A 19,520-nucleotide genomic window follows, 5' to 3' on the forward strand; every position below is an offset into this window, starting at 1 on the left:
CGCTTTTTCTAGGTTCCCTCATGTCTGCGCCAGTTTTCAGCATTTTTCGCAGTTTGCCAAAAATGTGGCACAGTGTTTCTGGGGTTGGTACCAAGCTTATTCTTTCTAAGATCTCAGGTAGTGTGCACCTGTTGAGGGGAGGGGAGGGGGTTGGGGGGGTGCCAGGCGGCAATGTGGAGGGCCCAGGCGGCAATGTGGAGGGCCCGGCTTTGGGCTCTTCAAAGGCTGGTGTGGGAATTGGAGTGGGAGTAGCAGTTGATTCTGTCAATGGGCGTGGGCTCTGGGCGTGTTCCCTTATTGCAGCAGCTAACTCCAACATACCGTCCCTCATGCACCCTGACGGTGTCTCAACGACCTGCATCATTCCCTCCCTCATGTTGAGCAGAACTGTCTTAACAACCTGTGACGTTCCCTCCCTCATGTTCAGTGATAGTGTTTGCACCATCTCTGACATTCCCTCCCTGATGTTTACTGACAGCACATCAGCTACCTGTGACATTCCTCCCTCATGGGTCACTGACATGGTTTCAGCTGACTGAGATATTCCCTCACTCATGGTCCTGGACATCGTTCCCATTTCTCGTGAGTTTGCTGTTGCTTCTCCCGACAGTCCCGATACCTCATCCCCCACCCCACTGATGGTGTCCAGGAGTGATCGCATAAGGTCAATGCTCTCCGCACTCATTGCCATCATCTGAACCACATCTATTAGATCCTGCACCTCAGGAGAGCGCGATCGAGCTCGCCTTCCCCTCCTCCCCACGGGTGTGGCTCGCACCCCACCACTGGACCCCACAGCCTCGGACGTTAGGAAACCATGGAATGTCCCAACAACACTCAAACTACTAGTCACGGAAGGGGCTGGCACCTCAATGGGCAGCACCTGCACCTCCACCAAAGTCAGTAAAACAGTGGGGGCTTCATCCATCTCCATCCCCTCTCCCTCACCCTCACCCCTATGCTCTTGGCCTGGAGGGTGGGATTGAAAGATGTTCTCTTCAGGCTCATCTGAATCCTATTCTGCATCTTCAGGGTTGGCCTCAAGTTCTGCAAAATATAACAGAACACAGACAAATGGTTAGCAGCAGAGGAGGGGGCAGTGTGGGTGGCATGAGTCGGCTCACGCAGCGCTGGCAGGCTGATTTGAAGGACCATGATGAATGATAGCACATTGCATCAACGGAAACTGACGGAGACATCCCCAAGAACCGAAGTATGGTTAGCCCGCGCAGTACTTAACATTTAGCAAAGCCAGATTGTGAAATTTACAGGACATATCCTCTCCCTCGAGTATGGGCCCAGCTTGTGCAGTGGTGGTTGCTCTTCTCCAGGCAGGACCCATCAAAGCAGCAACCCTCTCTTCCAGTGGTGTCAGTGGCAGATTTGCCGAGCCTCCTCCTGTTCGAGTTCTTTCCCTTTTATTATGTGCCACCTTCCTCTGCAAAGATGAAAATGCAACTTTTTAGCGAGAGTGTCTTTCTGTGGGTGGGACATACACAGTTGGTCACATTTACAATTGCAATTTCATTGAATAAATGAAAATATTACTTACACTAACTATTTGACCAAGGTCCTGCCACTTTTTACACTGGTCTCCAGATCTTGTGGTGGTCACCATTGCACAGTAATCTCCTGCAACTTGGTCCCAGCGTTTCTTCATTTCTTTGGGTGGAACTTTTATGTGACCTCTGCTGGTGTCCAGCTCCTGCCATCTGTTCTCAGTCACAGTAACTAGTGCCTCCACTTCTTCCTGTAAGAACTTCTTGGTCCTTGCACCACGTTGCATCTTGTATTGCTGCAGATCTGATTTTTCCAATGCTCTCACACAGCACTCCTTCTCACACATACAACTGGCTCTTTAAAAACGGCCGAATGCCAACCCAGAGCTGTACTGTGCATGCACGTCCATTGAAATAACGTCAAAAACGTCACTCTTTTTGTCGCGCATGCGCAGAAGGTGCGGTGTTGTTTTATCGGCACAGACAGCAGGCTCCACCCCCACCCCCCACCCCCACCCCCGAGACAACTGGACACGCTGCGCGGCACCAAATTTGAATTATACATCAGGGAAACTTTGGCAAAATATTTCTGGCGCATTTCTGGAAAAACGGGCGTAACTCCTGGCAATTCGCCAGAAAACAGGCTCGTGCAAAATTGAGCCCAAAGTTTTTTTAGCTTCTTCTACCTAATCAAGCCAATGATGCATCTAGCTTACTATTTGGCCAGACATAACACCAGTCAGTGTAGCTGACCAATATCAAAAACTTGTGTTTAAAAAGTGCCTTTAACTTAGTAAATGTCCCAAAATGCTTCACAGAAGATAGGGGGAATAAGAAACAGATACTGAGCAGTAGTAGTGGAAGAGTTGAGGTGATGGAAGGGATGGTCAAAGAGGTACATTTTGAGAAAGCTTTTGAAGGTGGGGAGGATACTCGCAAGACACGGGTTTAGGGAGAGAGTTTCTAGTTTGCAATGAGGGGTGAGAGCTGAAGGCTCTGCCACAGGTGTTGAGTTGGAGGGCATGAGTTGGGACTCATGGATGGAGGAGCTTGCAGAATTGGGGTGGGGTAAGGCTGCGGAAGAATATGTAAACTAGGATGAGAGTTTTGAAATCATTGTTGGGGGCAGGGAGCCAAAGCAGTTAGTGAGGCTAGGTATTAAGACAAGAGATTCGGTGCTGTGCTCTGTCCCGTGACACATCCTGTGAATTTTTACACTTACAAGCGAGTATTATGATTTGTTACAATTTTGAATAAATGTTGTAGAGATAGTAAAAGTGCTGGTTTATGAATAGATATGAATGGTAACAAATGATTTGCCTTAAGCAGCCCAACCTACAATCAAAGTCCAGCTTTGTGCTACTTCACACTACTTGTCTTGGTCATGTTCAAAATAAAGTCAGATCCAACATTCATATTAAATTACTAAAAAATTATTAAAGGAAAGGTTATCGAAAGTACATGTCTCTTGCAGGCTGAGGCTGATAGAAATTATAATGGGGAATAAGGAAATTGCAGAGAAATTATACTAATACTTTGTAACTGTCTTCACGGAAGAAGTCACAAAAAACCTGGAAATAATGGACAACCAAGGGTCTAACGAGAATGAGGAACTGAAAGAAATTAGTATTGTTGGATAGCTTTCTTGCTCTTTTCGCTTTGTTGCTTTAAGCGCCGGAATTACACACACACACACACAGTTGTAGTAATGGCAGGATCAGGTCTTTTATTTAAACATTCATCCTTATACAAACCCAGTATGAATGCTACTGAGAGATACACTTCTCACAAAGTCAGCGTACGCTCTCTGCTTGTGAGGCACACACCTTCCAATCTCGAGTGTCTGCAAACTAATGTCTCTCCTCACTCTTATAACAAATCATTATCATAGGTAGTCCCTCAAAATCGAGGAAGACTTGCTTCCACTCTAAAATTGAGTTCTTAGGTGACTGAACAGTCCAATACGGGAATTACAGTCTCTGTCACAGGTGGAACAGACAGCTGTTGAAGGAAAGGGCGGGTGGGAAGTCTGATTTGCCGCACGCTCCTTCCGCTGCCTGCGCTTGGTTTCTGCATGCTCTCGGCGATGAGACTCGAGATACTCAGCGCCCTCCCGGATGAGATTAATGTGCAAAGTTAAAGCACATGGGATTGGGGGTAGTGTGCTGACGTGGATTGAGAACTGGTTGTCAGACAGGAAGCAAAGAGTAGGAGTAAACGGGTACTTTTCAGAATGGCAGGCAGTGACTAGTGGAGTGCCGCAAGGTTCTGTGCTGGGGCCCCAGCTGTTTACATTGTACATTAATGATTTAGACGAGGGGATTAAATGCAGTATCTCCAAATTTGCGGATGATACTAAGTTGGGTGGCAGTGTGAGCTGCGAGGAGGATGCTATTAGGCTGCAGAGTGACTTGGATAGGTTAGGTGAGTGGGCAAATGCATGGCAGATGAAGTATAATGTGGATAAATGTGAGGTTATCCACTTTGGTGGTAAAAACAGAGAGACAGACTATTATCTGAATGGTGACAGATTAGGAAAAGGGAAGGTGCAACGAGACCTGGGTGTCATGGTACATCAGTCATTGAAGGTTGGCATGCAGGTACAGCAGGCGGTTAAGAAAGCAAATGGCATGTTGGCCTTCATAGCGAGGGGATTTGAATACAGGGGCAGGGAGGTGTTGCTACAGTTGTACAGGGCCTTGGTGAGGCCACACCTGGAGTATTGTGTACAGTTTTGGTCTCCTAACTTGAGGAAGGACATTCTTGCTATTGAGGGAGTGCAGCGAAGGTTCACCAGACTGATTCCCGGGATGGCGGGACTGACCTATCAAGAAAGATTGGATCAATTGGGCTTGTATTCACTGGAGTTCAGAAGAATGAGAGGGGACCTCATAGAAACGTTTAAAATTCTGACGGGTTTAGACAGGTTAGATGCAGAAAGAATGTTCCCAATGTTGGGGAAGTCCAGAACCAGGGGTCACAGTCTGAGGATAAGGGGTAAGCCATTTAGGACCGAGATGAGGAGAAACTTCTTCACCCAGAGAGTGGTGAACCTGTGGAATTCTCTACCACAGAAAGTAGTTGAGGCCAATTCACTAAATATATTCAAAAGGGAGTTAGATGAAGTCCTTACTACTCGGGGGATCAAGGGTTATGGCGAGAAAGCAGGAAGGGGGTACTGAAGTTTCATGTTCAGCCATGAACTCATTGAATGGCGGTGCAGGCTAGAAGGGCTGAATGGCCTGCTCCTGCACCTATTTTCTATGTTTCTATATGCACTTCCTCCACTTAGGGCGGTCTTTGGCCAGGGACTCCCAGGTGTCGGTGGGGATGTTGCATTTTATCAAGGAGGCTTTGAGGGTGTCCTTGAAATGTTTCCTTTGCCCACCTTGGGCTCGCTTGCCGTGTAGGAGTTACGAGTAAAGCACTTGCTTTGAGAGTCTTGTGTCAGGCATGCGAACAATGTGGTCCGCCCAGCGGAGCTGGTCGAGTGTGGTCAGTGCTTCGATGCTGGGGATGTTGGCCTGCTCGAGGATGCTAACGTTGGTGCGTCTGCCCTCCCAGGGGATTTGCAGGATCTTGCAGAGACATCTGCAGAGGCCGGATGTGGATTGGGTCTGTAATGGATCGGTTGGTAAGGATCATGGCCTGCATGTTGTCGTGGAGCATGTGGAAGATGGTGACGAACTTTTGGGGGCATCCGAAAAGGAGGAGGACGCTCCATAGACCCTCGCGGTTGACAGTGTCAAAGGCCTTTGTAAGGTCGAAGAAGGCCATGTACAAGGGCTGGTACACAAACCAAATGATCAACAGGAATTTATACAAAATCAAGTCTTCGATTCCATGCATAGTATCAATGGTTCCTACAAATAATTAACATACAGACGATGTGGACTAAACTGTATAGTATTAGGCAGCCCCTCGTATTGAGGATAACCTGCTTCCACACCAAAAAGGGATGAGTTCACAGGTGTTTCAATGAGGGACTTGACATTCTAGGTCCCGAACTACATGCTGAAGGGTGGAAGATGCCTATGCATGGATTCTTTTAATGTGGGGTGGCCGTTGCACACCAGCCACCACACGGGCTTGACAGAGCTCGGTCTTAATCCAGTGGCAAGGGTTAACCAAGACGACTGGAGACCAAGCTCTGCTGCACAGACCTAACAAGCACGCATGATCCTACTATCCATAGATCGCAGTGTGGGTTGGCCCGTGCTGCTCATGGGACCTTGCCTCTCCTGGGCCCCGAACTCTCGCTCCTGGGCCCCAATCACGATGCTCCTGGGCCCTGATCTGTCACTGCTCCTGCGCCCTGATCAAAAATTAGAAACAGGACATCAATTAGTCTCCTCTTATCTTGGAGGCATCAAATATCGACACTGTTAATTGAAATATCAAAATATTAAACTCCAGCCTAGTTGAAGGGTTATTTACATCAGCAGAAACAAACAGTTCAGAAGGATGTGAATAACAGCAGTAATAACAGCAGAATCCAAACCCTGCAATCACTTGTGAACTCGCTGGTGTTTCAGCAGGTTGGGTGACTGAGTGAATCGCTTCCCACACACAGAGCAGGTAAACGGTCTCTCCCCAGTGTGAACTCAGTGGTGTGTCAGCAGGTTGGATGAATGAGTGACTCCCTTCCCACATTTTGAGCAGGTCAACTAAACAACCACTGTCCTGAAATCATGTCTAACTGCTTCAAGAATTACTGTACACAAACCAGGTGATCAGCAGGAGTTTATATAAAATCTTCGATTCTATGCATAGTATCAATGGTACATATAAATAATTAACATACAGATGATATAGACTAAATGACCAGCTACCCATTGTCCTGAAATCAGGTCTCATTGCCACAATCGACCCCTGCTATGAATTAGTAAATACACAGATTGACAAATATGAATGGCTAAATAGCTCCATATTGTCTAGCATCCTGTTTTGTGAGACATCCTGCTTTGATCCAAACTTTAATCAGAAAGCTGCTTCAACATTTACCCATCTTGTGTTATCTCCAGACTGCGCCGATAGCGAAGTATTTCAGAAATATGGGCTTTCGCTCCCACATTCCCCTAATTCTTCTCTTTGTCTCTCTGCCAGGCCTTATCTGGGTAACATTTATATGGTCATTTTAGCTAGTTCAACAGCATTTTCCAATTGTAATCCTTGTTTTCAAACACGGCAGCCGTAGTAAATCAAAATGACCAGCACAATTAACTGAATCAGCACCAGTATAAGAACTGGGTGTATCATTGTGTTCATCACACCAGTTGCTGTCGGGTTCCATCTGAACGACTCCCACCAGCTTACATATCCAATTTGATCCAAAATTGTGCGAACATTCTCAATTTCCGTAATGTGATGGTTAATATCCACAACAATTCCTTGATTCAAACTCTGTAGCTGTTGAAATCATGTTCTCCACTTCCGCATCTCCTTCTTCCAAATAGCAGCACGATTAGGGTTGCTGCAGACTCAGATTCTCAGGATGCCATTTTAAAGTCCGTTGGTCTGTGATCACCATGTGTCAATAGAATTGTAAATTACCACACTCCACAATTAGCACAGATCGATTAGAACAACAAGATCCAACCTCCAGACGCATATATATATGTAGCTTGTCATTAATACAGGTGCAGTGTTAAAAATCTGGAACGTTCCGGAATCTTGACTCCGGACCGATCGGTGGCAGGGTCGTCGGAATCCGTAAAATTTTACAGAATCCGGACCCGCTGACCCTACTGACCTCGGGGCCCCGCCATAAAAATATGTCTGCAGTTTGACTTGATGTCAGTGCTTGCATGGCTGGATTTGAAAGGTCTGAGATACACTCGAATACAAATGCTGCAGAGCTTGAATCAGTATCCGTCGTGAGCCAATTGGTATCAGTTCAGGTAAAAGAGCAAACACCTTGGGCCTCGCCTCGCCGCCGCCGCTCGCCTCGTCTCCGCTGCCCTTAGCTTGCTGCCGCTCGCCGCCGCTGCCCGTACCTCGGGCCCTCCTCGCCAGCCCGCCCGAACACCACCTCCATGACAGGGCCGGCCGGCCCGAACAGCTCCTTGGCGGGGCCCTGTCCGAAAACCACCTCTTCGGCGTGGCCCCATCTGAACGCCTCCTACACGGCGGGGCTCGCCCAAACAGCGTCTCTACGGCAGAGCCCGCTGGCAGCAGCACCTCCTCTTCGGTGGGGCCCGCCCGAACAACTCCTGCACAGCAGGGCCCGACGCGAAGAGCTCCTCTAGGTCGGGATCCAGCGCGAACAGCTCCTCAGTGGGGCACTGCCCAATGACCTCATCGACGGGGCCGGCTGGCCTGAACAGCTCCTGAGCAGGACCCCTTCCCCCTTCTGACGTTCTGAACTCTGGAAATACCCGAACCTGGGCTCGGGTGTTTCCAGATTCGTGACATCAGAAAAATGATCGAAAGTTCGGAAAAGCCTGAAATCCGGAACGGCCTCGGTCCCGATGATTCCGGATTCTCAACGCTGCACCTGTAACAACAAAACAGTTACGACGACATGCATTATGTACACATAATCACCCAACCCCATATCCACAATTATAAATTTATTTAACCACCGAACGTCAACATTGCATGAGCGCGATCGTTCCATTCAAGATGTTAAATTACCATTGCCCTGATGGGTATTATCGCACACATTCTTGTCGTCAAACCTTCGACAAAATCTCAGATCAATTTCAGAGTAGGTCTGACTAGCTTCGTTATATAGAGCGTACATCAGGCTCTCGGTAACTCTCATTGTGACATTGTCACTCAGATAACCAAAATTTACAATTGGAAATGCAACTCGCTGGATGCCATTACGTGGATACAGGGCCACAAATTAACAACGATCAAACTGACAGATATAGTGGCCAATTCTGATGGAATAAAGCTCACACGATATTTCTTACTAATTCATTCAGACTCAATTGCACATTTAGGCAAAGGTTAGCCCTCGCTGACTCATTTAATCCCTGCAGTGTTAAATTCCCATATGCCATCAGGACTAAGTGGGTATTCCGGTTAAAATTAATTGAGGCTTTCGTTAGGACCTTCCAGTCCTCTTATCAGAATCTCATGTGCCTATCCCCTTGTTTCAGCCTGGGTCATCGCCAGCACATTATTCCTAAGAATCTCAACATCCATTGAATTTATTAACCCCGTCCCAACCCCTATGGATCCCAAGATAGTATCAAACAATTCCCTTTTTTGTCAGTGTCAAGAGGTGAACCACGTCTTCTGAAAAGGCACCTCATTTTTAATATAATCAGAGCACTCTGAGTACAACTGAGCAACCGTGGTAGAATTGGGTAAAAATTTAAAAGTGGTCATTCTTAACTGAGCATCTAGAATAACACGGATTGGGTGATTAAGCTGTACCTGCAACTGGCTGCCACACAACCTGATCACTCACCCCGAAGATTATTATTCGCCCAATCCATCCAACACATTGTGGGAATGTGTTCATTGTCAATTAACCGATGCCCAACCAGGATCGTGTAATGTTTGCAATTGACACCGTGATGGAGTTGGAAGTCAAGTTTACATATACCTGTCCCCTTTCCCCAAAGGCCCCGTGCCACATTAAGCCGAGAATCGGATTATATACAATACAATTTACCATGCTGCATTGTCAGATCTGTCATATTTGCGTTCCAGCTGGACCAAGTTGACACTCTTGGACCAGCTCCATGTCACAATGGAACGTCCCAGGAAGACACTAAGCGTCAGGTTGCTCGTTGAAATATTGCATCCGTCTGGAGGAGTAGTGCACTGGTAGCTCAAAAGTCCTGACATCGCCGACAGTCCTAACCACCAATTCACACTCCATATCATACTTCTTGATCCTGAAAGGGTAAATACGTAACAGCAAAAATGCATAACCCCACATTATCCGCCTCCCCACTTCATTCGCGAAATTAATCTGCGTGCTCCGCTGTTGGAAAGTAGAAAATGTAACCCGGTTATTTAAGAAAGGAGGGAGAGAGAAAACTGGGAACAAAGACCAGTTAGCCTGACATCAGTAGTAAGGAAAATGCGAGAATCTATTATTAAGGACGTAGTAACAGGGCAGTGTCAACAAGGATTTATGAAAGGGAAATCATATTTGACAAATCTGTTACAGTTTTTTGAGATTATAATGAGCAGAATAGATCAGGGGGAACCAGTGAATGTGGTGTATTTGAATTTTCAGAAGGCATTCGATAAGGTGCCACACATGAGATTATTAAACAAAATTAGAACTCATGAGATTGGGGGTAATATATGAGCATGGATTGAGGATTTGTTAATGGACAGATAACCGAGAGTAGGAATAAATGGGTCATTTTTGGGTTGACAGGCGTAACTAGTGGACATACTTATTTGTACTGCCAAAATGGCCACCATGCTCCACCCTTTGTCCATGATTGGTCCCCTTGGAGGATAAGCCACACCCTGAAGTTTAACTGGAATGTGTAACTGGAACCGCCCATCCCAAGGTCTTACTGACTTTGCAAATTGTAATTCAATCCACCTTGACTTCCTGAAGCAACAGAGAACAGAGCTCCCCAGAAGACAGCAAGGGCCAGCCAAAGTGCCTTACCCTAGTCCAAGGGGATGGAGTATAAAAGCAGAGAAGTCTTGCTGCAGTTGTATAGGGTATTGGTGAGGGCACATCTAGAATACTGCGTCCAGTTTTGATTTCCATATTTAAGAAAGGATAGACTTGCTTTGGAGGCAGTTCAGAGAAGGTTCACCAGGTTGATTCCGGAGATGAGGGAGTTGACTTATGAGGAAAGGTTGAGTAGGTTGGGCTGCTACTCATTGAATTCAGAAGAATGAGAAGTGATCTTATCGAAACGTATAAGATTATGAGGGGGCTTGACAAGGTGGATGCAGAGAGGATGTTTCCACTGATGGGGGAGACTAGAACTAGAGGGCATAATCTTAGAATAAGGGGCCGCCCATTTAAAACTCAAATGAGGAGAAATTTCTTCTCTGAGGGTTGTAAATCTGTGAAATTTGCTGCCTCAGAGAGCTGTGGAAGCTGGATCATTGAATAAATTTAAGACAGAGATAGACAGTTTCTTAACCGATCAGGGAATAAGGGGTTATGGGGAGCAGGCAGTGAAGTGGACCTGAGACCATGATCTGATCAACCAATAACGTAGCAGGCTCAAGGGGCCGTATGGCCTACTCCTGTTCCTATTTCTTATGTTCTTATTAAGTGCATGCCTCCCCCAGCCAATACCTGACCCCAGTCCAAGTGCATGCCTCACCCAGTCCAAGGACATCCCTCCAACTAAAATGCCTTACCCCAACGCAAGTGCATTCCTTCCCCCCAGCCCCCACCTGGTCCACCATAGATGGGGCAGACATTATGTACAGACTGTTAACAGGTTTATTGGGTATAAAGTGAATAGTGACAGTGTCGTGACTTCTTGATATCATCCACTCTAACGATGTCCCTTATAGGGGGTTGGAAGAGCGTAATCAGTCTTCCCTGTGTTCCCTCTCTCTCCTCCAATCCCAGCCCACCCGTGTACCTTCACCTCCCCCCTCCACCCCCCCCCCCCACCAACCCGTCTCTCTCCCCCAGCCTCTCGCTCTCTCCCCCAGCCTCTCACTCTCTTCCCCCAGCCTCTCGCTCTCTTCCCCCAGTCTCTCGCTCTCTTCCCCCAGTCTCTCGCTCTCTTCCCCCAGTCTCTCGCTCTCTTCCCCCAGCCTCTCGCTCTCTTCCCCCAGCCTCTCGCTCTCTTCCCCCAGCCTCTCGCTCTCTTCCCCCAGCCTCTCGCTCTCTTCCCCCAGCCTCTCGCTCTCTTCCCCCAGCCTCTCGCTCTCTTCCCCCAGCCTCTCGCTCTCTTCCCCCAGCCTCTCGCTCTCTTCCCCCAGCCTCTCGCTCTCTTCCCCCAGCCTCTCGCTCTCTTCCCCCAGCCTCTCGCTCTCTTCCCCCAGCCTCTCGCTCTCTTCCCCCAGCCTCTCGCTCTCTTCCCCCAGCCTCTCGCTCTCTTCCCCCAGCCTCTCGCTCTCTTCCCCCAGCCTCTCGCTCTCTTCCCCCAGCCTCTCGCTCTCTTCCCCCAGCCTCTCGCTCTCTTCCCCCAGCCTCTCGCTCTCTTCCCCCAGCCTCTCGCTCTCTTCCCCCAGCCTCTCGCTCTCTTCCCCCAGCCTCTCGCTCTCTCTTCCCCCACCCCCCCCCTGCCAACCCCTCGCTCTCACTCTCCCCTTCCCCCCGCCAACCCCTCGCTCTCGCTCTTCCCCCCCCCCCCCCAGCCCCTCGCTCTTCTCCCCCCCCGCCAACCCCTCACTCTCGCTCTTCCCCCGCTCCCCCCCCCCAGCCCCTCGCTCTCGCTCTTCCCCCCCCCCCCCCAACCCCTTGCTCTCATGCTACCCCCCCCAGCCCCTCGCTCTCGCGCTCCCCCCCCCCAGGCCCGTTGCTCTCGGCCCCACATCGGCCAGTGGGGTGATGGAGAGAATCACGGCGTGGGGGGAGGGTGGCGGGGGAGCCCCAGGTCCTGTTTCTCGGTACCATGTGGAGGGGATGAGTCGGATCGAGAGGGGGGCGGGGCATGTCCCATGTCTGTCAAAAAAAGTACGGTACGGGCATGGGGGGTGCGAGGGGGGCTTGACAGATGCCTGTCTGTCAAAGAAAGTGCAGTACAAATAGTTACATTGGTAACTAGTAAGGTGCAACAAGGATCAGTGCTTGGGCCCCAGCTATTCACAATCTATAGCAATGATTTGGATGAGGGGCCAGATGTAACACATCGAATTTTGCTGATGATACAAAGCTAGGTGGGAATGTAAGTTGTGAGGAAGATGCAAAGAGGCTTCAAGGAGATATAGACAGGCTAAGTGAATGGGCAATAACATGGCAAATGGAATATAATGTTGGAAAAATGTGAAGTTATCCACTTTAGTAGGAAAAATAGACAAGCAGAGTATTTTTTAAATGGTGAGAGATTGGGAAATGTTGGTGTTCAGAGGGACCTGGATGTCCTTGTACACGAATCACTGAAAGTTAACATGCAGGTACATCAAGCAATTAAGCAAGATGTAGTCCTTACTACTAGGGGGATCAAGGGGTATGGCAAGAAAGCAGGAATGGGGTACTGAAGTTGCATGTTCAGCCATGAACTCATTGAATGGCGGTGCAGGCTCGAAGGGCCGAATGGCCTACTCCTGCACTTATTTTCTATGTTAAGAAAGCAAATGGTATGTTGGCCTTTATTACAAGAGGTTTTGAGTAAACGAGTAAAGACATCTTATAACAATTATATAGGGCCCTGATGAGACTGCACCTGAAGTATTGTGTCCAGTTTTGGTCTCCTTACCGTGGATATACTTGCCGTGGAGGGAGTGCAACAAAGGTTCACCAGACTGATTCCTGGGATGGGGGGATTGTTCTATGAGGATAGATTGAGTAGGCTATTCTCTAGAGTTCAGGAGAATGAGAGGTGATTTCATTGAAACATCCAAATTTCTTGCAGGACTTGACAGGGTAGATGCAGGGAGGGTGTTTACCCTGGTTGGGGAGTCTAGAACCAGGGGTCACAGACTAAGAATAAGGGGCCCGACCATTTAGGACTGAGATGAATTGTGAATCTTTGGAATTCTCTGCCCCAGAGGGTTGTGGATGCTAGCCTCTAAATATATTCAAGGCTGAGATAGATAGATTTTTGGATATTAAGGGAATCAAGGGATATGGAGATAGTGCAGGCAGAGTGAAGTTGAGGTAGAAGATCTGCCATGATTTTATTGAATGGCAGAGCTAGCTCAAGGGGCCGAATAGCCTATTCCTTCTCCTATTTCTTATGTTATGTTCTAACATAGACATAGAAACATAGAAAATAGGTGCAGGAGTAGGCCATTCGGCCCTTCTAGCCTGCACCGCCATTCAATGAGTTCATGGCTGAACATTCAACTTCAGTACCCCATTCCTGCTTTCTCGCCATACCCCTTGATCCCCCTAGTAGTAAGGACCTCATCTAACTCCTTTTTGAATATATTTAGTGAATTGGCCTCAACAACTTTCTGTGGTAGAGAATTCCACAGGTTCACCACTCTCTGGGTGAAGAAGTTCCTCCGCATCTCGGTCCTAAATGGCTTACCCCTTATCCTTAGACTGTGACCTCTGGTTCTGGACTTCCCCAACATTGGGAACATTCTTCCTGCATCTAACCTGTCTAACCCCGTCAGAATTTTAAATGTTTCTATGAGGTCCCCTCTCATTCTTCTGAACTCCAGTGAATACAAGCCCAGTTGATCCAGTCTTTCTTGATAGGTCAGTCCCGCCATCCCGGGAATCAGTCTGGTGAACCTTCGCTGCACTCCCTCAATAGCAAGAATGTCCTTATGTACTTATGTCTACAGTCTTTACCAATGGGCTTTTATGCATTATTTCATATGCTATCGACATTATAATTACCAACCATATTGCCATTGTTTAACACTTGTGCACATTTACGTAATCATATGGATCTCAAATCGAATTGAACTGATTTACAATTCTTTTTATAGAAAGTTGTCCAGTAGATAAAATTAATTTTTCTTTTAATAATTGAATTAGCAATTCTCCGTGAATTCTGATTATCGTTCAAAGTAGTCCACTTCAATTCACTAAATCAACCCTCAGCAAATGACAAACGAGCATGGCCCATTGAGCCTCTTGCTTTCAGCAGACCATGTAAGCTATTTATCCTTTTACATATTTTGCCCAATTCAATTAATTTTCTGGTGAAGGTGAATACCACAGGTAAAACTTCCAAGAGAATGAAGTTGTGACAAATGTCTCCCTAACTCCAGGGTATCAGGCTAACATTAGAGCTTACATTATTTACCCAGACCAGTCACACCACGAATCCAACATGACAGCAACTATGGTGTACCTGAGAGTATTTGCCTATGTCTATTTGATACTTATTATCTATAGGCTACTACTAAATGAGATATTCATCAAGCTCTTTATGAAAGAATTATATGTAGGTCTAACCTTTTTAATCTTCAACCCTTTAGTAATAAAATATTCATTCAACTCTTTGTGAAAGGAGTCAATTAATTAAGATTTCTAGCAAAGACAGTTAAAGCTATATGCCATTCCAACCGAATGTGGCCAGAGGAGAGAATGTTGATTAACCTTTAGTCTTTCTGAAGGGTTGCCACTTTTGTATTTGTGTTTTCCAGTTTTGCAATTACAGTTTAAGACTAATAACCTGGGTATGTCTACATTTTATTTATTTTTCAGCATTAAAAAAAAAACTGGCTCTTGTTCTTTCTCCATTTTTCCCCAGTGAAAATACATTTAGTTCTGGTGAACTTGTCTTCATAACTTGTGTATATCAAGAAAAATGCAATGCAGGCTAATTAGTGGGTTATGTATTTGTGCAGAATTTCTCAGCAGAATATTCTTCGAGATGAGCGATAGCTCAGATTGTAGCTCTATTTGGATTAGTGTCAATGGGTACGTTGGAAAGTATGAGAACATGTACGATTTCTAGATGAGTTTGTGTGTAAATGGACACATTATAAGCAGGTAATTAGTTTTGAGCTAAGTGATCCATTCATGCAAAGGTTGCACTCTTGTTTTATGCTGATGGACTAAATGTTGAGAAAAGGATTATATATCATTCAATTTATTAAATAAAATCATGGTGCTTACATTATACTTTAAACACCAACATATTTATTTAAGGAGCGCTCTGGAGCTCCCGCACAGCCAACTCACCAGCTTTTAAATGGGAAAAACTGTGCATGTGTTGTATTTTGAATGAACCGCGCACCCAAAAAAAAGTGGGAACATTGCTCGAGAGTCCCTCCCCCCTCCCCCTACCCCTTCCCTAAAGAGCAAAGGGTTTTGCTGAATAAGAGTTCTTTCTCCCTAGAAAAGTTAACCAATTGTGCTAATTAGAATCAGTGGGCCCAACTATTTATAACCAATACTATATTCATTGACAGGTTTTCCTTTTCATCTGTCAAACCAAATATAGAGCTACCTTTTTACCGAATTTTAATTAAAAATGATTCTGTAAAACTGTTCCATGTGAACTAAATATTGTATTTCGCAACAGACTTTATATTCATCAAAACTTCTTTTATGGATTTTCCATTACTAAGTGTTCTTGCATTGTTTAATCCATGGCGTAGTCAAATGAGAAAACTTGTTATTGCACTGTCTGTACTTATTTTTTTGGTTCATCTGTTTTCTTAGTTTCCATGAACCATCAATGTTAGTTTTACAATTATTTTTGTCACAAGTTATGTGTACCATGAGCAGCTTTTGCCTTTTAAATATAGGCACTTTGTGAATAAACGAATTTGAGCTGATCTGTGATTGGTGCACTGTTTTTTGCTAACTAAATATAGCAGCCAGAAAGATTTTATTGATACCTATCCTCAAACTATTTGTCTTTATGCTTTTATTAAAAAACAAAACAAAAGAACGTCTATTATTCCATTAGAGTGAGTTAAATTTTTACTTGTCAAAATAAGCTGATAATTCACATGCAAATTTTAAAAAAACCTTACAAACCTCATTAATAAATTATTACATGGTAGTTCGTTATCAGCTCCAATCTGAAAATAAGAACTAATATTTTTACATTACGCTGAGAATCCAGATATTACTCACAACCATAGCATAAACAGACAATCCTAAGCAGATGAATTTCTAGCATTCTGTCATGTATGCCAAACATCATTATAAATAGGTGCTTGTAGGTTTTGGTTTTCCAGACTCCTGAACTAGTTTAGACTCTGGCGAGAGAACCTCTGAATAATCTACTTCATGCAAATGGGTGGAATATAGAAGCAAGGAGAAAATGTATTTTTAAACTAGTAGATGTTCTTTGGCGCTGTTCATGGTTTGTCCAGTTACTATTGAAGTGGAGAGAGGTGCATATCACCAGTGATTTAAACTTATTTCCAAGTTCTAAGTGACAGTGAAGTATTTTTGGTTCCTGGGAGAAAGAAATCTTTATTTTCTGCAGGTAAATAAGTAAATATCACAGTTACTAAAAGTAAATCTCTGTATGCAATGTGGAGAATCATCAACACCCCCACACACTCCTTTATTCTTTTCTCGCTCCCTAAGATGTATTCTAAGATGTGAAAAGTACTGAAATGCAAGTTGTAGGCAATCAAAGTTTCTGTTAGCAGATGTTCTGGTGGCATAATGACATACCAAGATGTTACTAGTTGCTTGTGTACATAATATGTCTATAATCAGCAAGATTAGCAGCTTTTAAACAGTTTCATTGTTAAATTTATTGTTATGCAATCATATAACATTGTCATGATTTTTAAAAACTTTTTATCAGATGACAATACAACTCTGTCAACATTATGGAAACTGTATGATGACCATGATGTCTTCTTAACAAGCTAATTCCTTCCAATATTGCTGTAACGGTATCCGTTATATTTAACTGTGTAGAATCCACTTGCCCATCTATTGTTTAAATAGAGGCAGAATTTGTAGAGAACCATTGCCTATTAATAAATAACTTGCCTGGTTTGCTTTACTGCATATCCAATTTATTTTTGGTTGATTTATCAAGATTGCAGTTCATAATTTGAAAATCTTTATTTTGGTTAGGTAATGTGAGGGGACAGGGAAGAGGAAGAAGTGATGCAGAGCATACCAAAACTCCGGTAACTCAGCCAGGAAGAAAGAGACACGAGTCCTTTGAGAATTTGGAAGATAATGAAACAACAGATCAGCCACAGGAGAAAAAAGGTAGAAGTAAGAAAATGAAACTAATTGAAGGTGAAACACAAAGCAAGGTAAGGCTACTAGAATTCCTGTGTGGAATGTTTACATTATTTTTTACTTCAATATTAAGACTATGAATGAGCAGCACCTCTATCTCATCAAGCTTGTACTGATTTCAAGTCCATTTTTGGGACTTTTGTTCAATATGAAAAATGTGATTGCACTCGAGAGGGTACAAGGAGATTTATAAGGAGGTTACCAGGACTGGCGAATTTCAGTTATGAGGAAATATTGGATAGGCTGGGGTTGGTTTCCTTGGAACAGAGGAGACTGAAGGGAGACTTAGGGCCCAAGTTTCCGCCCTCTATAAAAACAGCGCACCTCCATAAGGTGCGCCGACTTTCTGGAATAAAAAGGGCGCCGAAAACTTAGCTTGTGATTCTGCGAGCTCCTCAGGATGTCTTCGTGCTCGGCGTGGCGCAGCACAAGGGGTCGGGGGCGGAGCCAGGTCCCGGCGCTGAAAACAGTGCCGGGACCTCTGCACATGCACACTAGAGTGTGTGCGCATGTGCAGTAGCTCCTCGCCCTCGAGACTGTGTGGGAGGGACCCGAAGCACGCCGGCCCTAGCCCTGGTCGAATGGGCTCCCCGGGCGAAGATCGGGACTCGGGCCTCCCTCCCGTTCAGCCTTCCCCCCCCCGACCCCCCCACACCCCTTCTTCCCCCCCCCCCCCCCCTCCGTCGGCGGCGGCAGGGCCTGCCCGCCCGGCATCTCGCTGGGGGCGGGCCCTGCTCCCCCTCCTCGCCACCCTCCTCTTCCCCCTCCTCCCCCTCCTCTTCCCCCTCCTCCTCTCCCTCCCCCCTACCCCCCTCCTTCACCCTTTCCCCCACCCCTTCCCCCTCCACCCCTCGCTGTCAGAAACACAGTGACACTGACAGAGACAGAGAGAGAGAGACACTGAGGGGGGGTCCGTCCCAGCATGCCGGCGGAGGGCTCCCAGTGCTGCAGTAGGTGAGTAGAAACTTAATTTTTTATTTATTGATTTTTTTAAAATTATTTTTTAATTTTTTGATTGATTTATTGATTGATTTATTATTTATTATTGATGATGACTCTTTATTTGTAAAAGTGAAGTTTGTAAACTTCCCTGCCCCCCCCACCCCCCCATCTCTCGTTCCTTGCGCCTGATTTATAAGTGTAGACAAGGTTTTTCTGAGCGTAGTCTAACTTTTCTAAGTTAGTTAGTTTGGAGTAAGTTGTCGCTGCCTAAACTTGCAAAACAGGCGTAAGTGGCTGGTAACGCCCCCTTTTGAAAAAAAATCTGTACTAAAATGAAACTATTCTAACTCACTGGGACCAAGTTTCGGCCTCAGTTGCTCCTGATTTTTTGGAGCAACTGGTGTAGAACGGAATATCTTAGAAATTCAAATTCTCGGCATTTAGTTTGCTCCAGTTCTAGTCAGTCAGAACAGTTTCACTTTGGAACAGAATTTTTTTTTTCAAAAGGGGCGTGTTTTCAAAGTTTCGGCAGTGAAAACTTACTCCAAACTAACTTAAAATGGAGTAAGTGAAGATTTTTGTACGCTCGAAAAAACCTTGTCTACACTTTAGAAAATCAGGCGTAGGTTACAAATCAGGCATAGGGAATGGGGGGGTGGGATTTAAAGGGAAGTTTACAAACATTAAACACTTCAATATTGCAAAAAGAGTCATCATCAATAATAAATGATAAATACATCAATAAATCAACCAATAAATCAATCAAAAAATATTAATAAAAAATAAATTTAAAAAAATCAATAAATAAAACATTTTCTACTGACTGCAGCACCGGGAGTCCTCCAGCAGCGTGCTGGGATGGCCCCCCCACCTCCACCTCCACCCACCGTGTGTCTCTGTTAGTGTCTCTATCTCTCTGTCTGTCTGTGTGTGTCTCTCTCACTCTCTGTCTGTCAGTGTCTGTGTTGGGGGAGGGGGTGTAGTGGGGGAGAGAGGGTGGAGGGGAGGGGGGTGAGAAGGGAGGGAGGGGAGGGGGGGTGAGGAAGGGGAGAGGAGGGGAGGGAGGGGAGGGGGGGTGAGGAAGGGGAGAGGAGAGGAGGAGGGGTGGGAGGGGAGGGGGGGAGAGAAGGGAGGGAGGGGTGAGAGAAGGGAGGGAGGGCGGGGTGAGAGAAGGGAGGGAGGGGAGGGGGGGTGGTGAGAGAAGGGAGGGGGGGTGAGGGAAGAGGGGGGAATGAGAGAAGGGAGGGGGGAATGAGAGAAGGGAGGGGAGGGCGGGGATGAGAGAAGGGAGGGAGGAGAGGGGATGGTGAGAGAAGGGAGGGGAG

At 46.0% G+C, this 19,520-nt stretch overlaps 1 protein-coding gene across 2 annotated transcripts in view; it reads left to right on the forward strand.

The window, feature by feature from the left end:
• Positions 1-19,520, forward strand: part of aplf (aprataxin and PNKP like factor) — a 114,109-nt gene that overhangs the window by 64,579 nt on the left and 30,010 nt on the right. For both annotated transcript variants that reach the window (XM_070889806.1, XM_070889807.1), the window contains exon 6: positions 17,080-17,267. In XM_070889806.1, coding sequence (XP_070745907.1) covers positions 17,080-17,267 — 188 coding nt within the window. The remainder of the gene's footprint in view (positions 1-17,079; positions 17,268-19,520) is intronic.

Source organism: Pristiophorus japonicus, chromosome 9, assembly GCF_044704955.1.
Source record: "Pristiophorus japonicus isolate sPriJap1 chromosome 9, sPriJap1.hap1, whole genome shotgun sequence".
Lineage (NCBI taxonomy): Eukaryota > Metazoa > Chordata > Chondrichthyes > Pristiophoridae > Pristiophorus > Pristiophorus japonicus.